Raw genomic sequence first — 21,975 nt, 5'->3', positions numbered from 1 at the left:
ACTGTTGTTCTCTCGCTTTGCCAGGTCTGTAGGTCCCGAGTCGGCAATCGCTCTGCGGAATGGACCGTTGCTGGGTTCCTCCTCTCTCTTCCCTAGAGAGTTGGTGGATGCCGCGGTGGACAAACGCCGTGCCGATGAGAACGACCGGCTTGTCCACCAGGCAGTGGTTAAGACCTCCGGGTCTTCTCGTTCCACTGCAGCCAGGCCTTCGGGCCAGGCTGGCTCTTCCTCGGCCCCTAAGAAGTCCCAGTCTTCGAAGGGGTCCCGAGGAAACACCCAGCCTTCTTCTTCCTCGAAAGGGGGTTACTCCTGTCCTTTTCAGCCCCCTTTCCAATCCGGTAAAGGGGACAAGGGAAGAAGAAGAAGGGGAAACGCTAGGGGCGGCGTTCCCCCCCAGAAGCTGCCAAAGGTGGGGTGGTGCCTGTCGAGCCATTGGGCAACGTGGCAGCGACACGGAGCCGAGACCTGGATAGTGGATGTCCTTCGGGAGGGATATCTCCTACCCTTCGAGTCTCGGCCTCCCCTCACCTACACTCCGGTCCATCTCCAAACTTATCTTTCAGGTTCGTTGAAGGACATCGCACTACAGCAAGAAGTGCAAGCCATGCTGAGCAAGAATGCTGTGGAAGTCGTGTCGGACCAGTCTCCAGGCTTTTACAGCCGTATCTTTCTCGTGGAGAAAGGCATCAGGGGATGGAGACCAGTCATAGACCTCTCTCCTTTGAACCGTTTCTTTGCCAGACTCGGTTCACGATGGAAACAGCACGATCTGTGCTGGCCTCCATCAGGGAGAACGACTTCATGCTTTACGGTGGACTTGAAGGATGCGATATTTTCAAATACCCATCCATCCATCCTCACGCAAGTACCTCCGCCGTCCTCGGGAGTCGGTCTTCCAATTCAGGGCACTTTGTTTCGGGCTCTCGACCGCTCCCCAGGTGTTCACGAGAGTGTTCTCTCGTGTCAGCTTGGGCCCACTCGCACGGGATACGTCTTCTGAGGTATCTCGGCGACTGGCTAGTCCTGGTGAGCTCTCGCTCGCAGTTGCTACAGGACAGGGATCGTTTCCTCGAGTTTTGTCAGGATCTAGGGATCGTGGTAAATCTGGAGAAGTCAGATCTCACCCCAAGCAGAGGACAAATACCTGGGCATGCTGATAGACACGGTGGCAGCAAAAGTCTTTCCCTCGGACTCTCGTATCAGCAAGTTCAGGCAGGCAGCACAGTTGTTCCGGTCTCGACAGGAACAACAAGCTTGGCAATGGCAAGTCGTCATCGGTCACCTGTCGTCATTAGAAAAGCTAGTTCCTCACGGGCGTCTTCACCTTGCGGTCTCTCCAGTGGAGACTAAAGGAGCTCTGGTCCCAGTCCCGAGACCCCCAGTCCTTCCTCATTCCTCTTTCCGAGGAAGTGAGAAAGGACCTCACTGGTGGTTGGACGACAGGAACCTCTTAATAGGAGTATCCCTGCATACTCCCCTCCGGACTTGCTTCTGTTCTCGGACGCATCGACCGAGGGATGGGGCGCACACCTGGAGGAGTTGCTGACTTCAGGAGTGTGGCACCGAGACGACAAGCACCTTCACATCAACATTCTGGAGCTCAAGGCGGCCTTCCTGGCTCTCCAGGAGTTCCAGGATTGAGTGATGGGACACTCCGTGGTATTGATGAGCGACAATACCACGGTAGTGGCATATGTCAACAAGCAGGGGGGACTGGTGTCCCATCAGCTTCATCAGTTGGCAATGCAGGTGCATGAGTGGGCAGTAGCTCACTCGGTAGAGCTGTCAGCCAGATACATTCCAGGCAAGAGGAATGTCGTGGCAGACAAGCTCAGCCGCCAGAACCAGGTGGTAGGGACCGAATGGTCCCTCCATCAGGAAGTAGCGGAAAGGCTGTTCGACCTGTGGGGGCGTCCAGTGATAGATCTGTTGCCACCCGGCACAACAGAAAACTTCAGGTCTTCTGTTGGTCGTGCCGGACCCATGGGCCGCCATGGAGGAGGCGTTCCAACACCCGTGGGACAACCTCGACATCTACGCCTTTCCTCCATTCTGTCTGATTCGCCGGGTGATCAGCCGGTGATGATCACCCCGAATCTCAGAATGACTCTGGTGGCACCCAAATGGCCCCAGGTTGTTTGGTACCTGGACCTGCTAGCTCTCCTCTCCGAGGCACCGAGAGAGATTCCCCTCCTGGCCCAACCTTCTGCATCAACCTCACGCACAAGCGGTTCCACCTGGCAGTGCATTCCCTGTGTCTTCACGGCTGGAGGTTATCCACCATCTCTTGCGAGCAAGAGGCTTTTCGCAATAAACGGCGCAGCAACAGAGATGGCAGGATACCTCAGAAGATCCTCCGCAGCGGTATACCAGGGAAAGTGGTCCGTCTTCTGTGGTTGGTGTCGTCGGGGTATCTCTCCGGTCAGAGCTACTGTTCAGCAGGTCGCGGACTTCCTCGTCTTCCTTCGCCGAGAGAAGCTTCTCTCCATTTCAGCAGTAAAGGCTACCGCGCCGCACTCGGCCTAGTCTTGCGGCTGAAAGGAGTAGACATCTCTTCTTCTTTCGAGATTTCTCTACTCATGAGAAGCTTCGAACGGTCTTGCCCACCCAGGGATCTCAGGCCCCCTGCGTGGGATGTGACTCTCGGATTAAGGAGCCTGACTCGTGCACCTTACGAGCCTTTAACATAGTCGTCAGACAGGGATCTGACCCTCAAGACCGTTTTCTTGCTTGCCCTGGCGTCGGCGAAGAGAGTTGGCGAGCTTCACAGACTTTCCTTTGATGTAAAACACTCAAGGGGATGGGGATCAGTTACGCTCGATTTCATCCCGGATTTTCGTGGCGAAGACTCAGAACCCTTCGGTCCCTGATGCACGGTTCGAGTCCTTCACGATCCTCCCTAGAGGACTTCGTAGATAATGATCCAGACGAGATGCTACTGTGTCCTGTTAGGGTGCTGCGGCGCTATCTGAAGAAGACTCGGCACCTCCGGCCTGAGTGTCGACGACTCTTCGTTAGCACTGGCTCGATCAAGAAAGAAGTGTCCAAGAACACCATCTCTTTTTGACTTTGTGAGACAATAAGGAGAGCGTACTCTGCTGCAGGAGAAGACGACACGATGCACGCTTCGTCCGAGAGCTCACGAGGTCCGCAGCATTGGTCCATCCCTCGCATTCTTGAAGAATATGTCGGTACCACAGGTACTGAAGGCAGGGTGTGGTCCCGACAGACTACCTTCACTTCCTTCTACCTCCGGGATGTTGCACACAAGTCCTTGGACACTTTTTCCTTGGGTCCTGTGGTGGCTGCTCAACAAGTTGTGTAGCTTATCCAGCTCCCCTAACGGGACAGGTTGCATCTCGCCTATGTTGTACGGTAGGGATTGGGAGATGAATTGTTGAGTGACTGGCCTCTTTTCCTTCTCCCCATCCTAAGCTCTCTTCCCACGGGCAGGGAGCGGGGGACGTGCCGTTACAAGCTGGACCGGGCGATAGAGGCAGGTAAGCACATAACGTGAGCTTCCGTTCTATTTCCTTTCAGGTTATAGAAGCAACCCCACTCCTTTCTCTTGCAAGGGGAGGAAGGAGTAAATGACTTTGAGACAAACCCAAAACTTGTATTTGCCTTATTGTCATCCGACGTCAATTCTTCCTAGCCTACTTTGCATGAACTGACGTTTCCCTCTTTCATGCAAAGGGTCCCAGAAGTCTGACATAGATCTTGCGTTTCTTACAACCCGATCTTTTGTCAGAGGTAGATTTTCCCTTCCTCGCTCTTACGACCAGGAAGGGAAGACAAGGTGGTGAACTCCAGTCAGTTCAGAGAGACTTTTTCAGATTCCTCCTCCAATCAGTAAGTCTCTAATGTAAAGGACCGAGGGTTTGTATATTGTGTCGGAACAAATAACAATTTTTAAAAGTAAATTGTATTTTCCTAACTATACAAACCCGAGGTCCTTTACAATTATGCCCACCTCATGCCACCCTCAATCAATCTGTACATGGGCCGAAAGGCAAATTGAATGTTTACATCCAGGCAGGCGGTGCTCCCGCCTCCCGGACAGTAACTGCCTAACCACCTTGTTGAAGTTCAACGGCCGTTTTCCAGCCTACGCCTGAAAGTTATCTCCTAATGTAAAGGACCTCGGGTTTGTAGTAGAAAAATGAAAAATACAATTTACTTTCTGGTAAAAATTGTTATGTTTGTTCAAATTTGAAAATTCAGCGCTAATGAATGGATCACCCTTCGTTTGGAGCAGTGCTTCAGGGGGAGACTGAAGAGTGGTGGCAAATAAATGTTCTTTCTCTGTGGTCCCCCTTTGACAAGAGGGAGGAGGTTTTTGGAAAAAACTACTTGAGAGGAGGGAAAGGTGAGACCATCTATTATAAAACCAGTTGTGAATTACACTGTGTTCTGTAAGAGGACTGATTTCCACTGCATGTTATGCTGCAGAAGACAACCCTAGACAACCATGCAAATAAAACCTAATGGGGTTCCACCTCTTCCTTTCCTCTTGATGGATACTGTCCAGGAGTTGATTTTCTTTCCCTCCGGTAGACCTGAGGGTGTGTTGTTTGGCTTGAAAGGTGGTGCTAATGGCATTTTTATCCTTTCCTCTGTTGTTGGAGGGTCCGAAAAGTAGCTGAACAAAAAAAAGGGTGTCACCAATAGCTCTGATTAAAAGCACCAAACTTTCTTGGATATCTTCCTCTTCAAGTTCTAAATCTAAACTTCTCTCAAGTGTCAAGATCTTTTTATTAATTTACCCAACACAACTTCATCCTTATCAGAACCTTTAAATAATGGTTTGCATACACTTTCAGCAGATTTTTGAATAATCCCATTCATACAGATCTTTCTTTACCTCCATCCACGCCCTTGAGACTGCGTTCATAGTGCTTTAACTTTGAAATTGAATTCCATTCCAGAATGTTGTGAGCTCTTTCTCCTTATTATCCGTAGCCTGAACAGCCTGAGCAGATGTGTTCCAAAGAGAATAGGCCTTGAACATAGTCACAGCGCCCTGATGCATGGGTCTTATGAGAGAAGTTTTTGGTGGCAGAAACACAACATTTGTGTCCTCGTTAATATCTCTGATGTGCTCAGGGTGGGTGGCCGGGAGCATTGTTGAGAATCAGCAGAATTTTGAAGGGGATGTTGTTTTCTTGACAATAATTTTTTACTTCAGAATAAAGCAGTGCACAGACCATTCTTTGAACAAAGTACCAAGCAATTGTCTTTCCATGCTTTCTTGTTATGGCAGTAATCAAACTTAGAAGCATATGCTTGCTGATTCTTGTTAATGAAACCCATCTTGGAATTTTGCGGATGAGAAATCATGAATAAGATTGACAGTTTATATTTGAAAGCCACATTTCCCCAAGCAGACTGTTGAAAGTCAGTTGATCTTTGTATGCCTTAAGATCAAGATGAAGACAGGTAACCTTCCATTACAGGAGGTACCTCCTGGGCAATGTGGTCCCATTTCAGGAACCACCACTTTGACATATTATAAAATATTTATATTGCAATACACTCCCTGAACACCTGAATTAGCCCTGGTCACCTACCAGCCCGAACTATATCCCCATAACTCATTACCCACTAAGTGGGTAATTAACTGTCAGTGTTACCAACGCTTACAGGAAAATCTTGTCAAATGAGTTACCTAAAGCGTAAATTTTAGACGCTGCTGCGGGAACCGGCTATGTATGGCCGAGATCCCCAATTGCTTTTTGTTCGCCGTGCTGCTAGGACTTGCCCTACATCAGGCGAATTTTTGGTCCTCAGCCCGACCCCCATATTTCATTTTTCGGATTGGATAATGACTTGGACTGGTTTTTTATCGCCCCTTCCCTCCTGGATTGTTCTTTTCGCCTGGATTTGGACCTTCTCTCCCGTCTTGACTTGGCCTGGCTTTTGGATTTGGAGTGGATAAACTTAGATGGAAGACACCCCCTTGGACAACACCTCAGCTTCCACCTCTGCTTAAATTGCCGTGTATTTTCACATTGGAGCAGTGTTGTCAACTACAAGCTGGAGAAACATTCATTAGCTTCAGCCCATCGTTCGTGCACAGCCTGCAAGAAAAGGCTTTGAGTACCCTTAAAAATGACAGACATTCAGCATGCTGTAAGCTTGTTTTCATTGTCTCAGAGACCAATCACTGCCTGGTTACAGGGTGATCAGGGGTCATGGGAAACAGAAACCAAACCTCTGCCTGTTAGGATCTGCCGGCCATGGTAGAGGCCCTGTTTCCAACACAAAAGGCCCTCATTGGTTCTGAAGCAGGCAGTGTCAGCAGCAGATCTCCCCTTTCCCCTGGTAACGTAAGTCCTAAGGTAAAGTCAAATTTAGGCTTGACTCAGACAATTAGGGATAGGATGGTAGTAGATAGTCAGGAAGATGAGTTGAAGGTGCAGTCGGAGTCAGGTGCGATTAAAGTTGCGGCTCCCTTGTTATATCCAACAGAGGTTCTTTTTCCGGCAGTAGGCTCTCTGCAACAAAAACTCAAACAAATTCATCGGAGGATAATTCAATTGAGAGAAGGCCTAGCTCTTCTTGTTGGATAGGTTGAGAAGTATCCCTTCCTCTTCCAAGTTTCTGTTTCCCCTGGGGACAAACCTTCATCCCTTGCAGAGGCTAATTGGTTGATCAATGGCTGAACATTGCAGAATATAATGCTGACCTGTTGGGACTTTGTAAAGGTTACAGATCTTTGGTTAGAAATTGTTTCAATATAAGGTTTTCTAACATTTTTGAGCATGTCTTGAAAAATCTCCCTGAATTCCCCAACAAATGATGCCTTTACAAGACTATCAGGGGAACAGAATCAGTCTATTTTCTTTCCTTAAAATCTATGGCCTCTTCTGTATCTACAGACATCTCTTTTCTCCTATGGTTTCAAAATCTTCTTCTGTTGCTCTTTCTCAGCCTTCCGTTTGGGTCATTCTTGGGAGAGTGGTTTTTGGTTTCTTCTCTCATCCGAGCTCTCTACCATTAACGGACTTGCCTTTGGGACGATCTTCCGCAAATCTCATGACTTCTCATCCTCCGGAGCTGTTGCTGCGGCAGCTGGCAGAATGAATAGCATTGGCTTTTTCCGTGTTCAATGTTTCGGCCCGGTAGTCCCAGCAATCACTCCAGTAGCTAGGTTTACTGGTAACTTATCATCCACAATCGCTCGGGTTGGTACCCGCAGTTTTCCATGCAAAACTCCTTTGAGCTCTGGTCCGACTGGGACGTTCTCCACCTGTCTGACATCATCGGCAGGAACTCCAGTGGTTACCCTGAGTGTGACTTCTTCTCTCTTCCCTCCTTCAACACCTTCTTTCTCTACCTTTCCGACAGGTTTCCCTGTTCCTCCGGTTAGGGCGGTTTTTGTAGGTTCGGGTTCGGTTGCGGGTCAGCAGGGGTTTTTCCCCCCTAGTTCTTCTTCTGTAAATAGCGGAGTGTCTTCTGTGGTTCCTCATCCGCATGCGACTATTATTCAGTCTAGTCGGGGTTGGCGGTGTTGCGGCTTCTCCGTTTACAGATGTGGGCGTTGTTAAGCCCAGGTGTGTCTGGCTCAGCGTGGCGCCACCGTTGTTGGAGAGTGCGGGTTTAGTTTCCGCAACCCTTCTTGGCTGCCCACAACATGATCGCGACTGATTCCTCCAGGTGTTCGTCTTAAAACTCAGGTATTTCGTGTTCCAGGTTGGCGGATCCAGCGTTTTCTGGGGTCAGCCTGTCTCTTTTTGTGTCTCGACTCGGTCGGATCTTTTCGATAAGGATTTCTCTTGCGAGAAGAGATCCGGTTACCGGAAGCCTGTTCTCCTTCAACGAACAAGAACGAGTATAAGCGGATGGTGGACTTCATTCATGCACTTTATCCACAGTCCAAGGCTCCGGAAGAACCTTTTCAACCTAATCAGGCAATGTTTGAGTCACTGTTTGCAACAAAACCAACAGTGGCTCATGCACCAAAGAATCTAGTTTGGTTTGGCCGTGTTGAGCAGGCATTGAGGAGGCGGACGGTAGGTTAGCGGCATTAATAGGGTCGGGTAAGCAGGATTCTACCTTACTTCCTTCTTGGAAGGGGTTTTACAAGGTTGCGGGTAACCCTTCCTGCGGGTGTTAGGTCCCCTCTAAATGAATCAGTGGAAGCTATTCTGTCTAGGGTTTCCTCTTGCTAAAATCGTTTGGTATCTGTCACGGCGAGAGGTGGGTATTTTGGAAGACACTCTTACTCAGGAGGCCTTATCCCATTCGATGTGGATGTTATCTGGTTTAATGGGGTTCCTTAAACAGGATGGTTATTCTCCTCGGACCCGGTTTTGTTCGACAATCTCATCACTTCGGTGTCAATGGGACTGGCTTATCAGGCAAAATATTTCGGCGGATGTACAACTTTCTTTGGTAAGAAAAAGAGGGACTTCTTTCTGAACCACCTGCCTCCGCATTATCCGGACATTCACAAGAGGGTTCTGTTGAGGGCGCCATTGGCGCTCAGCAACAGTCTTTTCAGGGAAGAGGATGTGGCGTCTATGGTAAATTTTGTTTCCTCTTCGTCAGCTGTCAAGTCACAGCAAGCAATGATTCGGGTGGCAGCGCAGACCGCCAGATCACCGAGAGGTTCCAGGATGACATCACCCTCCAAGCGGTCCCATAAGAAAGTCCGTTTCTCATTCAAGTCTTCAGTTCCTGCTTCGGATCCGAAACCTTCTGTCCTTAAGAAAGGTTTTCGGAAGTAGGAGACATTCCCCTCGTCTGCACTGGTAGGAGGTTGCCTAGCTCCATTCTGGGAAATCTGGAAGGAGTGTGGCGCGGAGAGTTGGGTAGTGGAGGTGTTAAGAAGGGGGTACAGAGTCCCTTTTCGCTCTCTTCCTCCGCTATCCAGCTCACCGGTTCATCTTCCCAGTTATTCCCCTTCCTCCATCAGGGGAATAGCTTTAGCAGCAGAAGTCCGAGCCCTTTTAGAGAAGGGAGCATTAGAACCCGCTCCTTCTTCCCCAGGATTTTACAGTCGGATTTTTGTGGCACCAAAGTCGGGAGGATCTTGGAGACCCATCATAGATCTCTCGAGTCTCAACCGGTTCATCATCTCCCCGAAGTTCCATATGGCAACTTCACAGTCAGTGCTGCAGTCGGTCCGGAGAGACGACTGGATGATTTCGGTGGACCTCAAGGACGCATATCTCCAGGTTCCGGTTCATCCGGAATCTCGGAAGTTCCTTCGATTCTTGGGTTCAACTGGAACATTTCAGTTCAGAGTCCTCTGCTTTGGTCTGACCACAGCACCTCAAGTCTTTACGAGGGTGATGTCTCCTATTTCAGAGATAATGCATCGTCGGGGTTTCAAAATGAGGCGCTATCTCGACGATTGGTTAGTTCAGGCTTCGTCAGTAGAGGAAGTTTTGCAGGCGAGGGACTTCTTACTAAACTTATGTCAGAAGTTGGGAATTTGCATCAACTTGGAAAAGAGTTCATTGATTCCAGCTCAGACAAAAGACATATTTAGGAATAACAATTCAGACACTGCGTCTTTTGAGGGCTTTCCACGGAGGAACGAGTCTTGGCAATTCTGAGCCAACTAGAAACATTCAGATCGAACAGAGCTCAACCCTGTGAGCCTATGGAAGAGCTTGCTGGGCAAGATGGCCTCCCTCTCACTCCTAATGCCAGGGTCTCGTCTCCGGACGTTCTCTTCAGGCATGTCTCAGGAATCTCTGGGACTTTCGGGAAGAGAACGCGCGTTCATAGTCTGGGACGATTCTTGCCTGAAGGATCTTCGGTGGTGGTCAGAAGAATATCATCTGACCATCGGCGAAGATTGACTCCCCATTCCAGACATCCATCTGTACACAGATGCCTCGGATCAGGGTTTGGGAGCAACCCTGGAGGAATGTCAGGCCAGGGCCTTTGGACTTCTGGATCAGAGGGAGTCCATCAACCACAGAGGAACTAAGAGCAGTAGAAGAGGCTCTCCTCCTTCCTCCACACAGATCTGATAATGCAACAGGACTGTAGCACTTTTTGTGACAATGTAACAGCAGTATCATACCTCAAGAAGGAGGGGGGACAAGATCGCAAATTTTGAATCAAGTCGCACAGAGAATTCTCCGCTGGTGATGCATAACCATTGCATTAACAGTTACAGGACTACTCTCATTCCCCAGTTTGTGTCGGAAAACTCAACGTCTTGGCGGTCTGTCCCCTAAGCCGATCGCAAGAGGTTCTGGGAGGAGAATGGACGCTAGTGCAGGAGGAAGTTCAACTTCTATTGAAGAAATGGCCAGCAATGATAGACCTATTCGCTACAAGACTAAATTTTCGCCTCCCAGTGTACTTCTCCCCAGTAGAAGATCCCATGTCTTTCGGAATGGACGCCACGTTGCACTCTTAGAACGAACAGACTTATGCATTCCTCCATTTGAATGATTCAACAAGTGCTGATGAAACTCAGGAACTCCAACAACACCCAAATGATGTTGATTTGCCCTTTCTGGCCCCAAAGACCTTGGTTTCCGGACCTTCTCAAATTTTTAGATGTTCCGTTATTCCTTCCAGAGAGGAAAGATCTTCTTAGACAGTGATTTTAGAAATCACTTCCACCGGAACCTCCGCGTGCTGAAGCTAGCTGCGTGGAGACTGTCCAGTGAGCGGCATGTCATGCCAGACTCTCTAAGGGAGTGGCTCGCCAACTGTGTTTCTGTCTGAGAAGATCAACCAGAAAAACTGTATCAGGCCAAGTGGGCGGTTTACTAATTTTTGGTGCCAAAACCAAGGTCATCTTATTTTATTTCACTTCCAACAGTAGCGTGCAAAGATTTTAGCAGACTTTCTCCTTTTTTAGGAGGAAAGAAAAGAAACTATTGTATTTTTACGATCACAGGTTACAGATCACATCTTAGTAGTACATTCGTTTCCATCTTCCGGAATGAGCAACCATTCTATGAATCCTTCACGATCTTCTAAGGTCTTTTAAGATAGAAGTCAGTTCTTCCTGCTTGCACTGGCACCATCTTGACCATCAAATGTGGGTGTATTAGGTCTTCTTAGATCGTCAGCAGGGATGAGCCATTAGAATCACTGTCGTTAAGGCAATTGACAAAGAAGGTATTGTTTTTGGTTGCGCTGGCCACAGCTAAAAGAGTAGGAGAAATCCAGGCTGTTTCAAGAACTGTATCCTTCTCAGGAAAGATATTTTTCTGTCCTACTTGCCGGAACATCCAGGAGCAGCTAAATCAGGAATCATTGAATCGAATCCTTTACCTCAGAGCGTTTAAAGTAACGATCTTTGGAAGATTTTGTAGGAGGTTCACCCTGGTCAGAAATGCTATTATGTCAGGTCACCTAAGAGGCGCTTGAAGGCTTACCTTTGCCAAATTTCAATAACCAAAACAAGAAAAGATGTTGCCTCGCCGAGAATGAATAAATTTCTTAGATGTCCTTCCATCATTTTCGATCTTGAAAATTTTATTTTTTCTTCTTAACTCATATTTCCAGTGATTCAACAATTGTCGCCAGATTCTTCATGCAACAGTGAACCATCTAAACTCCTCTTGCGCCCAAGAGCTCATAGTATTAGAGGGGATGCAACATCTAGTGGCATTTCTCAGATCAATTTGGGATTCTAAGTGTCGGCAAGGGTTAGAAGCAGGTCAACTTGGAAATCAGTATCTGTTTTCACATCTTTCTACCTTAACCCAGCCAACTCAACTTAACTACTGGCCTTTTACCGTACCAACGTCGACAAAAAATTGTCTGTTGGGTGTCAAGTGGACGTACCATACGTCGACTAAAAATGCTTTTTTAAATATTCGCGGAAAAATAATTATAGGCCTAGTTTGTGAAAGGTTTTAAATCACGCGCCTTGAGGATGCTGGGAGTTCACGGATCAAGCTGTTGTTTTGTTTATAAGCGTCACCCAGACGTGCACTTCGGAATTCCCTCCTTCTCGCACCAGAAAGCATCAGCGCTGCATCGTCCGAGAGCGATTTTTTGACGCATCCTTGTTTTGCAGAACTTTGGCGAGTGTTTGCGTATTTGTGAGGCAACAGGACGTTTGCAGAGATGTCTCAACGTCATCAGGACCGTGAAAGGCGCATACACTGCCTGTTGGTAGTGAGCGTGTGAGACGAGTTTTAGACTGGGATGCTGGAGAGGGACCAAGTACCCAAGATGACCCAGCTTCTCAGCGCGCCGTGTTGTGCGGCCACGTATGACTGAAGGGGACCAAGGACCACATCCCGTGCCTTTTACGACCCCTAGGAAGCATGGGGTGTCCTGAGGGGCATCCGAAAGCATTTGGGAGGCCTCCAACAAAAGGACATTGATGAAGTACTTGTCGGAGCTCGATCTAGAGCAGGTGGGAAGTCCTGATTTGGTGGCAGTTGGTCATCCAGTGATGAGGACATCACGCCTGATGTTAGTGATGATTGACGAGTACTTGCCCCCAATGTCCGTCACGTGGAGCCACAGGAGGAAAGTGAATTGGAATTTAGTGGTTTCAGTGCGTGTGAGGGAGAGTCTGAGGAGGAGGAGGAGGCCCGATTGTGGCTGGTGGGGACGAGACAGAAAGTGATGGTGAAAGTGAGGAGACGGACCAGCTGGGAGGGTGGGAGTGTGTAGGCGTGCCAACGTGCCCGTCCATGCACGCGTGCGCGAGCACAGGCCCGTAGAAGGTCGCAACATCGCGGCAGCTTGGGTGAAGGCCGTTCGTCCGAAAGTGATGAGGGGTGGTTGGAGGAGCCCACCCCACCTGACATGCACCCATTCACGGCAGCACCTGGACTGACCGTCCCTGTGCCTCTCACTGCACTGGGGTTCATTAAGCTCTTCCTGACGCGGGAATTGCTGGAATTCCTGTTGAGAGACCGCAGATTACGCTCGGTACTGCCGTGAGGAACTGCAGACGACGTTGTCGTAATCGCTGGCGGGCTGCAACTTCATGGACATGGCGCATTTTTTGGGGCTCCACATTTTTTTTGAATGATGCCTGCTGCCGACGTCAGGCAATATTGAGGCAGAATTTTTTTAAGATACGCCCAATGTGCCCGGCATTATGCCCGTGATAGTTGTAATAGTTTCCTGGCGATGGACAGGTATTTCAACGCCTTCAACCGGAAGGGCTGTACCCGTAATAACCCCGACTGCCTCATCTTAGTCCGTCCAGTGTTTGAGTACATTCGTGAACGGTGCCAGTTTCTCGTGGTTCCTTCCAAGAACCTTTCTTTGGATGAGGGTATGATGCCATACAAAGGGCCTCTAAGTATAAAAGTGTACAACCCCAAGAAGCCAAAGAAATATGGTGTAAAGTTATTTTTCATTACGGAAGCCAACACTGGATACGTCGTGGACTTCTCGGTGTATTCTGGGGTCTTCTCCACGCTGCGTGACACTGTCTTCGGTCTTGTGGATCGTTTCCGTAACCAGGGATACCACCTGTTTATGGATAATTATTATAACTCGGTATCCCTGGCCCAGGAACTGTATGAAGCAGGTGTGCACGTCACAGTACCCTTTGGTTGGTGCGTGGGCCCCGAATGTCCTCAAGAGGTTTGCTAGCCACCCGCAACATCTTGCAAGAGGAGAGACAGAGTGGCGGCGGAAGGGAGATGTCTTCGTCATCTGTTGGAAGGGGGTCTGACTCGTGCCCATGATTACGAGGAGTCATGAGCCCATCCAAGAAGAGATCATTCAGCGGAAGAAGACACGTCGGCAGGGCCGAGTTACGTATGAGGAGTTTCGTGTCCAACGCCCTACTGTCATCGGGCACTACAACAGGCACATGGGAGGAGTTGATCTCTTTGATCAACTCATCCAGTATTATCCCTTCGCCAGGAGAACCAGGAGTTGGACACAGAAGCTCGTCAAATACCTCCTTCAGTTGGCCCTCCAGAATGCCTACATCCTTTACTGTGGGTACAATTCTGACGCTCGGAGGTTGACCCACATCCAGTTTCTTGAGGTGGCTGGGAATGCCCTCATAAACTTCAACCCAGAGGAGTGGCCTTCCAACACCACCCCCCTGCCCCGAGCTCCAGCTCTTCCCCGAGAGGAAAGGGCAGATGTCACTAGGAGGGCCAGCCTCGGTATTCCTGCTCCTGCCGACGCCGCCCCTGCTGCTGCCGCCCTTGAAGATGCCGCCGCCGTTGATGATGCCGCCGCCCTGGATGATGCCGCCGCCCTTGGTGATGCTGCCGCCCTCCCTCACATTCCAGTGTCCCGTCGGGTAGTCGACCCTGTGTGTCGGCTGCAGGCAGATCACACACTGGAGCTCCTAGAAGGGCGTAAACAGAAAGGATTGCTGGGTGTGTCATATGAATGGCAGAAGGAGAGACACCCGGTTCGTCTGTCGCACCTGCAAGGTAGCACTTTGCAGGTTCGAGGAGTGTAACCGCAAGTACCACACTGCAGTTATATATTGGAGTGCGCCTACCCGAGCGACACCCGGAGGCGCAGCGGGCTGCCAGTCGCGGCCCATCCGCAGTAAGGGGCGCGTCTCCCTCCTCCGCCTGTGCCTCGTCATGTCGAGAGGAAAAAAATGCAAGACTTCAATGGAGGAGGGAGAAAACAAGAACAGAACGAAGGGTCAATATTACGAGTGAGTGTTCTGCATTGAATTTATTTTTAGTTTTATATTTATTACAAGTTTTTATATATCTCTATTTATTGGTGTTTTGTATATTATTTCGTTTTATGCAAAAACAAAGTTGAAACAAGCATTCCTTTTAGTTATGTATCCGTACCAAAGTAAAAAACAATATAATAATATATGTGTATGTATGAATGTGTATGTATATATATATATATATATATATATATATATATATATATATATATATATATATAAATGTGTATATATATATATATATATATATATATATATATATATATATATATATATATATATATATATATATATATATATATATATTTTTTTTTTTTTTTTTTATTTGGGGCTTTTTGGGTAAGCAAAAATCTAATATTCTGGTGATATTCAATCCTTTACCTTCATTTTGCAACAAACGGAAAGTCTCTAGCACAATATTTTGATTTATGGTGAATTTTTTAAAAAACGTTTTCCCTCGCTCCATAATTCTGGAAATCCACTGAAAATGTCAGCATTTCTTGAGTCACCTTGTCGTAATTTTTTGTTTTTTTACATTATTCGTTACATAAAGTGTTATACATCAAAATGTGCACAATTTCATGTAGAATACAATAAAAAAATAAATCATTCTTTTAGCTCTTAACAGTTTTCAAATATTTTCATTTGAATCACGATAACTGACAAAATTTTAACATTAGGTCAACTTTGACTCGACCGAAATGCTCGAAAAACGCAATCGTAGGCCAAAATTCTTACATTCTAGTAACAATCAATCATTTAAATTTATTCTGCAACAAACGGAAAGTCTCTAGCACAATATTTTGATTTATGGTGAATTTTTGAAAAAAAAACTTTTTCCTTCGCTCCGCGCGCGGGAAATCCACTGAAAATGTCAGCATTTCTTGAGTCACCTTGCCGTAATTTTTTCGCCGTTTTATATTATTCGTTACATAAAGTTTTATACATCAAAATGTGCGCATTTTCATGTAGAATACAACAAAAAATAAATCGTTCTTTTAGCTCTTAACAGTTTTGAAATATTTTCATTTAAATCACGATAACTGGCAAAATTTTAACATTCGGTCAACTTTGACTCGACCGAAATGCTCGAAAAACGCAATCTTAGGCCAAAATTCTTACATTCTAGTAAAAATCAATCATTTACCTTTATTCTGCAACAAACGGAAAGTCTCTAGCACAATATTTCGATTTATGGTGAATTTTTGAAAAAACTTTTTCCTTCGCTCCGCTAGCGCGGACTCCGCTGAAAATCCTGGCATTTCTTGAGTCACCTTGTCGTAATTTTTTCGCCGTTTTATATTATTCGTTACATGAGGTTTTATACATCAAAATGTGCGCATTTTAATGTAGAATACATCAAAAAATAAATCATTCTTTTAGCTCTTAACATTTTTGAAATATTTTAATTTAAATCACGATAACTGGCAAAATTTTAACATTCGGTCAACTTTGACTCGACCGAAATGCTCGAAAAACGCAATCTTAGGCCAAAATTCTTACATTCTAGTAACAATCAATCATTTACCTTTATTCTGCAACAAACTGAAAGTCTCTAGCACAATATTTCGATTTATGGTGAATTTTTGAAAAAAACTTTTTCCTTCGCTCCGCGCGAGCGGACTCCGCTGAAAATCCTGGCATTTCTTGAGTCACCTTGTCGTAATTTGTTCGCCGTTTTATATTATTCGTTACATAAAGTGTTATACATCAAAATGTGCGCAATTTCATGCAGAATACAACAAAAATTAAATCATTCTTTTAGCTCTTAACAGTTTTAACAGTTTTCAAATATTTTCATTTAAATCACGATAACTGACAAAATTTTAACATTCGGTCAACTTTGACTCAACCGAAATGCTCGAAAAACGCAATCGTAAGCCAAAATTCTTACATTCTAGTAACAATCAATCATTTACCTTTATTCTGCAACAAACGGAAAGTCTCTAGCACAATAATTCGATTTATGGTGAATTTTTGAAAAAATTTTTCCTTCGCTCCGCGCGCGTGGACTCCGCTGAAAATCCTGGCATTTCTTGAGTCATCTTGTCGTAATTTTTTCGCCGTTTTATATTATTCGTTACATAAAGTGTTATGCATAAAAATGTGCGCAATTTCATGTAGAATACAACAAAAAATAAATCATGCTTTTAACTTTTACCATTTTTGAAATATTTTCATATAAATAACGATAAATAGAAAAAAATCAACCTTCGGTCAACTTTAACTCGATCGAAATGGTCAAAAAAATGCAATTGTAAGCTAAAAAAAACTTACAGTCTAGTAATATTCAATCAATTTCCTTCATTTTGAAACAATTGGAAAGTCTCTAGCATAATATTTCGATTTATGGTGAATTTAAAAAAAAAAAAAATTTTTACGTCCGTGCGTTACGAATTCATGCATCATTTTGTAATAATATTTTCTCTGTGTTGCTTTAATCGTTTTACAATCTGTTATATACCAAAATCATCGCAATTTAGTGTACAATACAACTAAAAAAAATTAACTCATTAGCTTTAACGGTTTTGCTTACAGCGCGATTTGTATACAATTATATACGTTTTTTTTCGCTGTCATATATTCCAATATTTATATATGATAATGATATTTTTTTTCATTTCTGATGGTTGCATACTAAACTTCCGGCAATGAGAAAAAAAGGAGCCAAAAATGAACACTTAACCTTAAAAACTAAGCGTGCTGTGATTTTTTGAAAAAAAGTTTTTTCCAAATTCATTGCGCTACCTCCCGAACGCCGCCGTACAAAAATTATGGGAGACGTTTTGTAAATAAGGTTTTCGGTTCCCTTTTAAGGGTTAGGACATTCAATTTTCGTCGGAGAAGGGTTACTTGCTGGGTCCTTTTGTGGCGGCCAATTCAATTCTTTAGTAAAGGGTAAACTAAGGGGGGGGCGAGGAGTGAGGGCGGGGTTAGACAACTTAGGATAGAAAAGTAGAACTACCAGTGAATCGAAAGTCATTTACGGATTACGAGATTTGACAGTAATTCAGTGAAGTTGGGTAAATCCAGGTGTTTTTTGAGCTCGATTTATTCACCCATTCGGCACAGCATCGACGGCAATGGAGAGCTATGAATCAGAAGATCCGACTGCACACTCAATTTATCCTCCATACATGAGAGGCTACAATAGCCACGTGGGGGGTTTGTTGTACTCCTCCATACATGAGAGGCTATGAATAGCCACATGGGAGGTTCACCTTGCTCCGCTACATGTGAGGCTTTGATTAGCCACATGGGGGTTGTTTTTCTCTTCATCCGTGGGAGGTTTTCTCTGAATACCACGAGGGAGGTAGCTCGACCCAGACAGTATCGTGACTCGAGACTGACGTTGAGGGTACTCTCTCCTTTCAGGCATCCCCACCTGCCGAGTGGACAAACAGGTGAGGATTAGTTTATATGCAATAGTAGGCGAATAATGAGTTACCTGCTTTACTTGTTGGTGGGTCGGTCTGACGTAAATTGAATCCACCTCCACTAAATTTTGTTAATCAGGCTAATTCAGGTGTTCAGGGAGTGTATTGCAATATGAAGTTTTCATAATAAAACTAATATTGTAATACTTACCTGAACACCTGAATGGTTCCCACCCTCCTCCCCACTTCAATCTGATTAATGAAAAACTCAATTGGGGATCTCGGCCATACACAGCCGGGACTTGCAGCAGCGTTGCCAACGGTACGCTAGGTAACTCACTTGACAAGATTTTCCTGTAAGCGTTGGTAATGCTGACAGTTAATTACCCACTTAATGGGTAATGAGTTATGGGGATATAGTTCGGGCTGGTAGGTGACCAGGGCTAATTCAGGTGTTCAGGTAAGCATTACAATATTAGTTTTATTATGAAAACTTCATTTTATTATAGAAATGTCATTTTGCTTCAGTTGTGGCATTATGTTTCCTAACTCTGTTGCTTTCTTTGATTTCAGATTCTCCCTCAGAAGAGCCTTCCTTCCTTCGTCAGTTTTGAGCAGCATCAAGATTTTGGGAATGCTTGTGTGTTTGATGGTACTACATGCAACATTCCCAATAGCAGTTCTTAAAATGTAAGAAACAACGGTTAATGATTGTACTCCTGCTTTACAAATTACATCAGCAACCAGTAAAACCTGTTGTGAATATTAGATTCATACATCAGCAATGAAATCTGGTTGTAGTCCTTCAAGATATTGTAGTACTTAATTTATAACAGATATATTGGATAATCATTTGTAAGCAGTTTTTTGTTAAGAATTGTCAACGGAACACATTGTCATTACAGAACAGGGTTATGTATCATTCTTGCATGGCATTATGTATTCACAGAAAATATAAAGAGGTCGATGTATTTTAACGTGATTCAGTTTGTTGAAGAAGTGTTTAAAGCAGTAGTACAGTAATATCAACCTGTACCTTATTGGGAAAAGATATTGTGAACATTTATGGACAAAAGGCTAAAATGAATCCAGAACATTCTTTAGAATTTCCTTTGAAAAGTGAAACTGAAGATTCATTATCACTACCTTCCATAAAGCAAGAAAACAGCAACATGGCTGCCTTTAGTGAAACCAGTAATGATGACTCTTTGTCTCTGGATCCATTGATGGACATCAAAATAGAGCCAGAGGTATTCTGTGAGTCTAATGAAGATGATGAATATTCTTATGAAATGAATTCAGTAGTGAATGAAAAAGATCAAATATCTTGCAAAAAGGAAGTAAAACAAGAAAGAAGGAATAGTCAGAATGGAGAGAAGCGTTTCAGATCCACTGACAGTGAGAAAGCATTTTACAAGAAAACTAATCTTACAAGTCATATCACAAATCCTACCAGAGCGAAAGCATTCATGTGCAAGGAATGTGGGAAAGCATTTTCCCAGGAATCAGTTCTGAAAGTTCATATGAGAAGTCATACTGGAGAGAAGCCATTCGTGTGCAAGGAATGTGGGAAAGCATTTTCCCAGAAACCAAATCTTACACATCATATGAGAATTCATACTGGAGAGAAGCCATTCATGTGCAAGGAATGTGGGAAAGCATTTTCCAGGAAACCACATCTTTCAAATCATATGACACTACATACTGGAGAGAAGCCATTCATGTGCAAGGAATGTGGGAAAGCATTTTCCCAGAAACCAAATCTTACACGTCATATGAGAATACATACTGGAGAGAAGCCATTCATGTGCAAGGAATGTGGGAAAACATTTTCCCAGGAATCAGATGTTAAAATTCATATGAGAAGTCATACTGGAGAGAAGCCATTCATGTGCAAGGAATGTGGAAAAGCATTTTCCAGGAAGTCAGATCTTACACTTCATATGAGAATTCACACTGGAGAGAAGCCATTCATGTGCAAGGACTGTGGGAAAGCATTTTCCCAGACACCAAGTCTTACAGATCATATGAGAATTCATACTGGAGAGAAGCCGTTCATGTGCAAGGAATGTGGAAAAGCATTTTCCAGGAAACCAAATCTTACACGTCATATGAGAATGCATACTGGAGAGAAGCCATTCATGTGCAAGGAATGTGGAAAAGCATTTTCCCAGAAACGAAGTCTTACACGTCATATGAGAAGTCATACTGGAGAGAAGCCATTCATGTGCGAGAAATGTGGGAAAGTATTTTCCCAGAAACATCAACTTACAGTTCATATGAGAATTCATACTGGAGAAAATCTCATAGGGGTGTAGTCCCATCAATGCACCTCATGTGGTACAATTTAGGCATTACTCAAGTCTTTGCAGCATTCCTTCAGCCCCTAGCTGCAGACCCTTTCTTCCTTCTAGTGTACCTCCATTAATTTTCTCTTCCTTCCATCGTACTTTCCACCCTCTGCTAACAATTGACTCATAGTCCTCAGCTGCTTTGAGGTTTTCATCCTGCTACACATTTCAAACTTTTTTTTCACTGTTAATTCTGTTTCAGCTCTGAATGACCTCATGAGTCCCATTGCTTGGCCTTTGCCCTAAATTCTCTATTGTCTTCTATACAGGAGAGAAGCCATTCATGGGCAAGAAATGTGGGAAAGTGTTTTTCTTTTACAAGTGGTCTTACAAATCATATGAAAATTCATACAGAAGAGAAGCCATTCATGTGCAAGAATGTGGGAAAGCTTATTCCCGGAAACATCTTATAATTCATCTGAGAATTCATACTGGAAAGTAGCCATTTACAGAAAACCCTCAGTGGAGTTTGGAAATTTGTAGATATGGTAAAAAAAAAAAAAAAAAAAAACTTCACAGATTACAAATGTCAGTTACTGTATATGGAATGAGTCTTACCTGATGTTAAAGTTAGCTTACATTTTTGCGCCATTAGGTGCGCTCGGCATACAAAATAAAAAAAAAATAACTTGGCTAACCCACTATGACTGTCTCTTGTATTCACCCATTTCCCACCAGGTGGCACTGGAATGTTTACATTTTTGTCAGAATTCTTCATGCCTCGCCCTTATGCAGGCAATGTAAATCAGCATTAGTAATAATTTTGATGATTTTTGGCTTATTTTCTCCTGTACGGTATTGCGCTTGTTTTCTGTTCATGCATTATGTCATCTACAATAAGCAGAGATGAAAGCATCAGGCTGTATAGGAAGGAGTTTGTGGAGACTGAATGTTTTGGTTGAGCATGACCACATAAGCTGTATGTTAGCCTAGCTGTTGAGGCACGATATCCTTCTCCCCACACTCTTCACACAGAGAAGTTGAGAGTTGGGAGGGTAAATTGGACAGTTGTCATGCAAGGAGGCCATGGAGCCATGGGCATTTCCAGCCTCAACCAGTTTGCTTGGTTGAACATTGCTTCTCTGGCCACACTAACCCACCATCCTCATTCAGTGTGGTAGTCAGCTAACTTTAACAGTAGGTAAGATTCATTGCAAATAATGATAATATCCATGACGAAATCAATTATTTGGATTCTTACCTACTGTTAAAGAGGAAACCCACCCAGCCTCCCCACATCTTAGTGAGTGGTCTTGAAGAATGCTGACTAGAACCTAAACATTCCAACGCCACCTGAAGGGAAACAGGTGATGACAGAGACAGTCATAGAGGATTAGCCAAGCGTCATTTTAAAACATTTTTGTATACCAATCACACCTAATGGTGCAAAGATATAAGCTAACTTTAACAGTAGGTATACTGTATCCTAATAATTATATCACAAAAATTATCATTTTGTATTTTATTTTTTTACCTGTTTTATGACTACAGTACTGTACAGTATATGCTTATAACCAGTACAGAATACTCTACAATACTCTACTGTACACATAATGAAAACCAAACTGTACAATACTGTTTACTGAATAAATGTATAAAAATTTAACGTTGAAATTCTCTCTCTCTCTCTCTC

The 21,975-nt window shown here is 44.7% G+C and overlaps 1 protein-coding gene across 5 annotated transcripts in view; it reads left to right on the top strand.

The window, feature by feature from the left end:
* LOC136838116 (gastrula zinc finger protein XlCGF57.1-like) overlaps positions 1–21,027 on the top strand; it is a 159,189-nt gene extending 138,162 nt beyond the window's left edge. For all 5 annotated transcript variants that reach the window (XM_067102962.1, XM_067102961.1, XM_067102958.1 and 2 more), the window contains exon 3: positions 18,565–21,027. In XM_067102962.1, the coding sequence (XP_066959063.1) occupies positions 19,074–20,309 (1,236 nt within the window). In that variant the 5' untranslated portion in view covers positions 18,565–19,073 and the 3' untranslated portion in view covers positions 20,310–21,027. The remainder of the gene's footprint in view (positions 1–18,564) is intronic.
* The last annotated feature ends 948 nt before the right edge of the window (positions 21,028–21,975 follow it).

Source organism: Macrobrachium rosenbergii, unplaced genomic scaffold (assembly GCF_040412425.1).
Source record: "Macrobrachium rosenbergii isolate ZJJX-2024 unplaced genomic scaffold, ASM4041242v1 171, whole genome shotgun sequence".
NCBI classification, from domain to species: Eukaryota; Metazoa; Arthropoda; class Malacostraca; order Decapoda; family Palaemonidae; genus Macrobrachium; species Macrobrachium rosenbergii.
The sequence above is the reverse complement of the archived record's forward strand: the minus strand, read 5'-3'. Positions and strand labels throughout refer to the sequence as shown.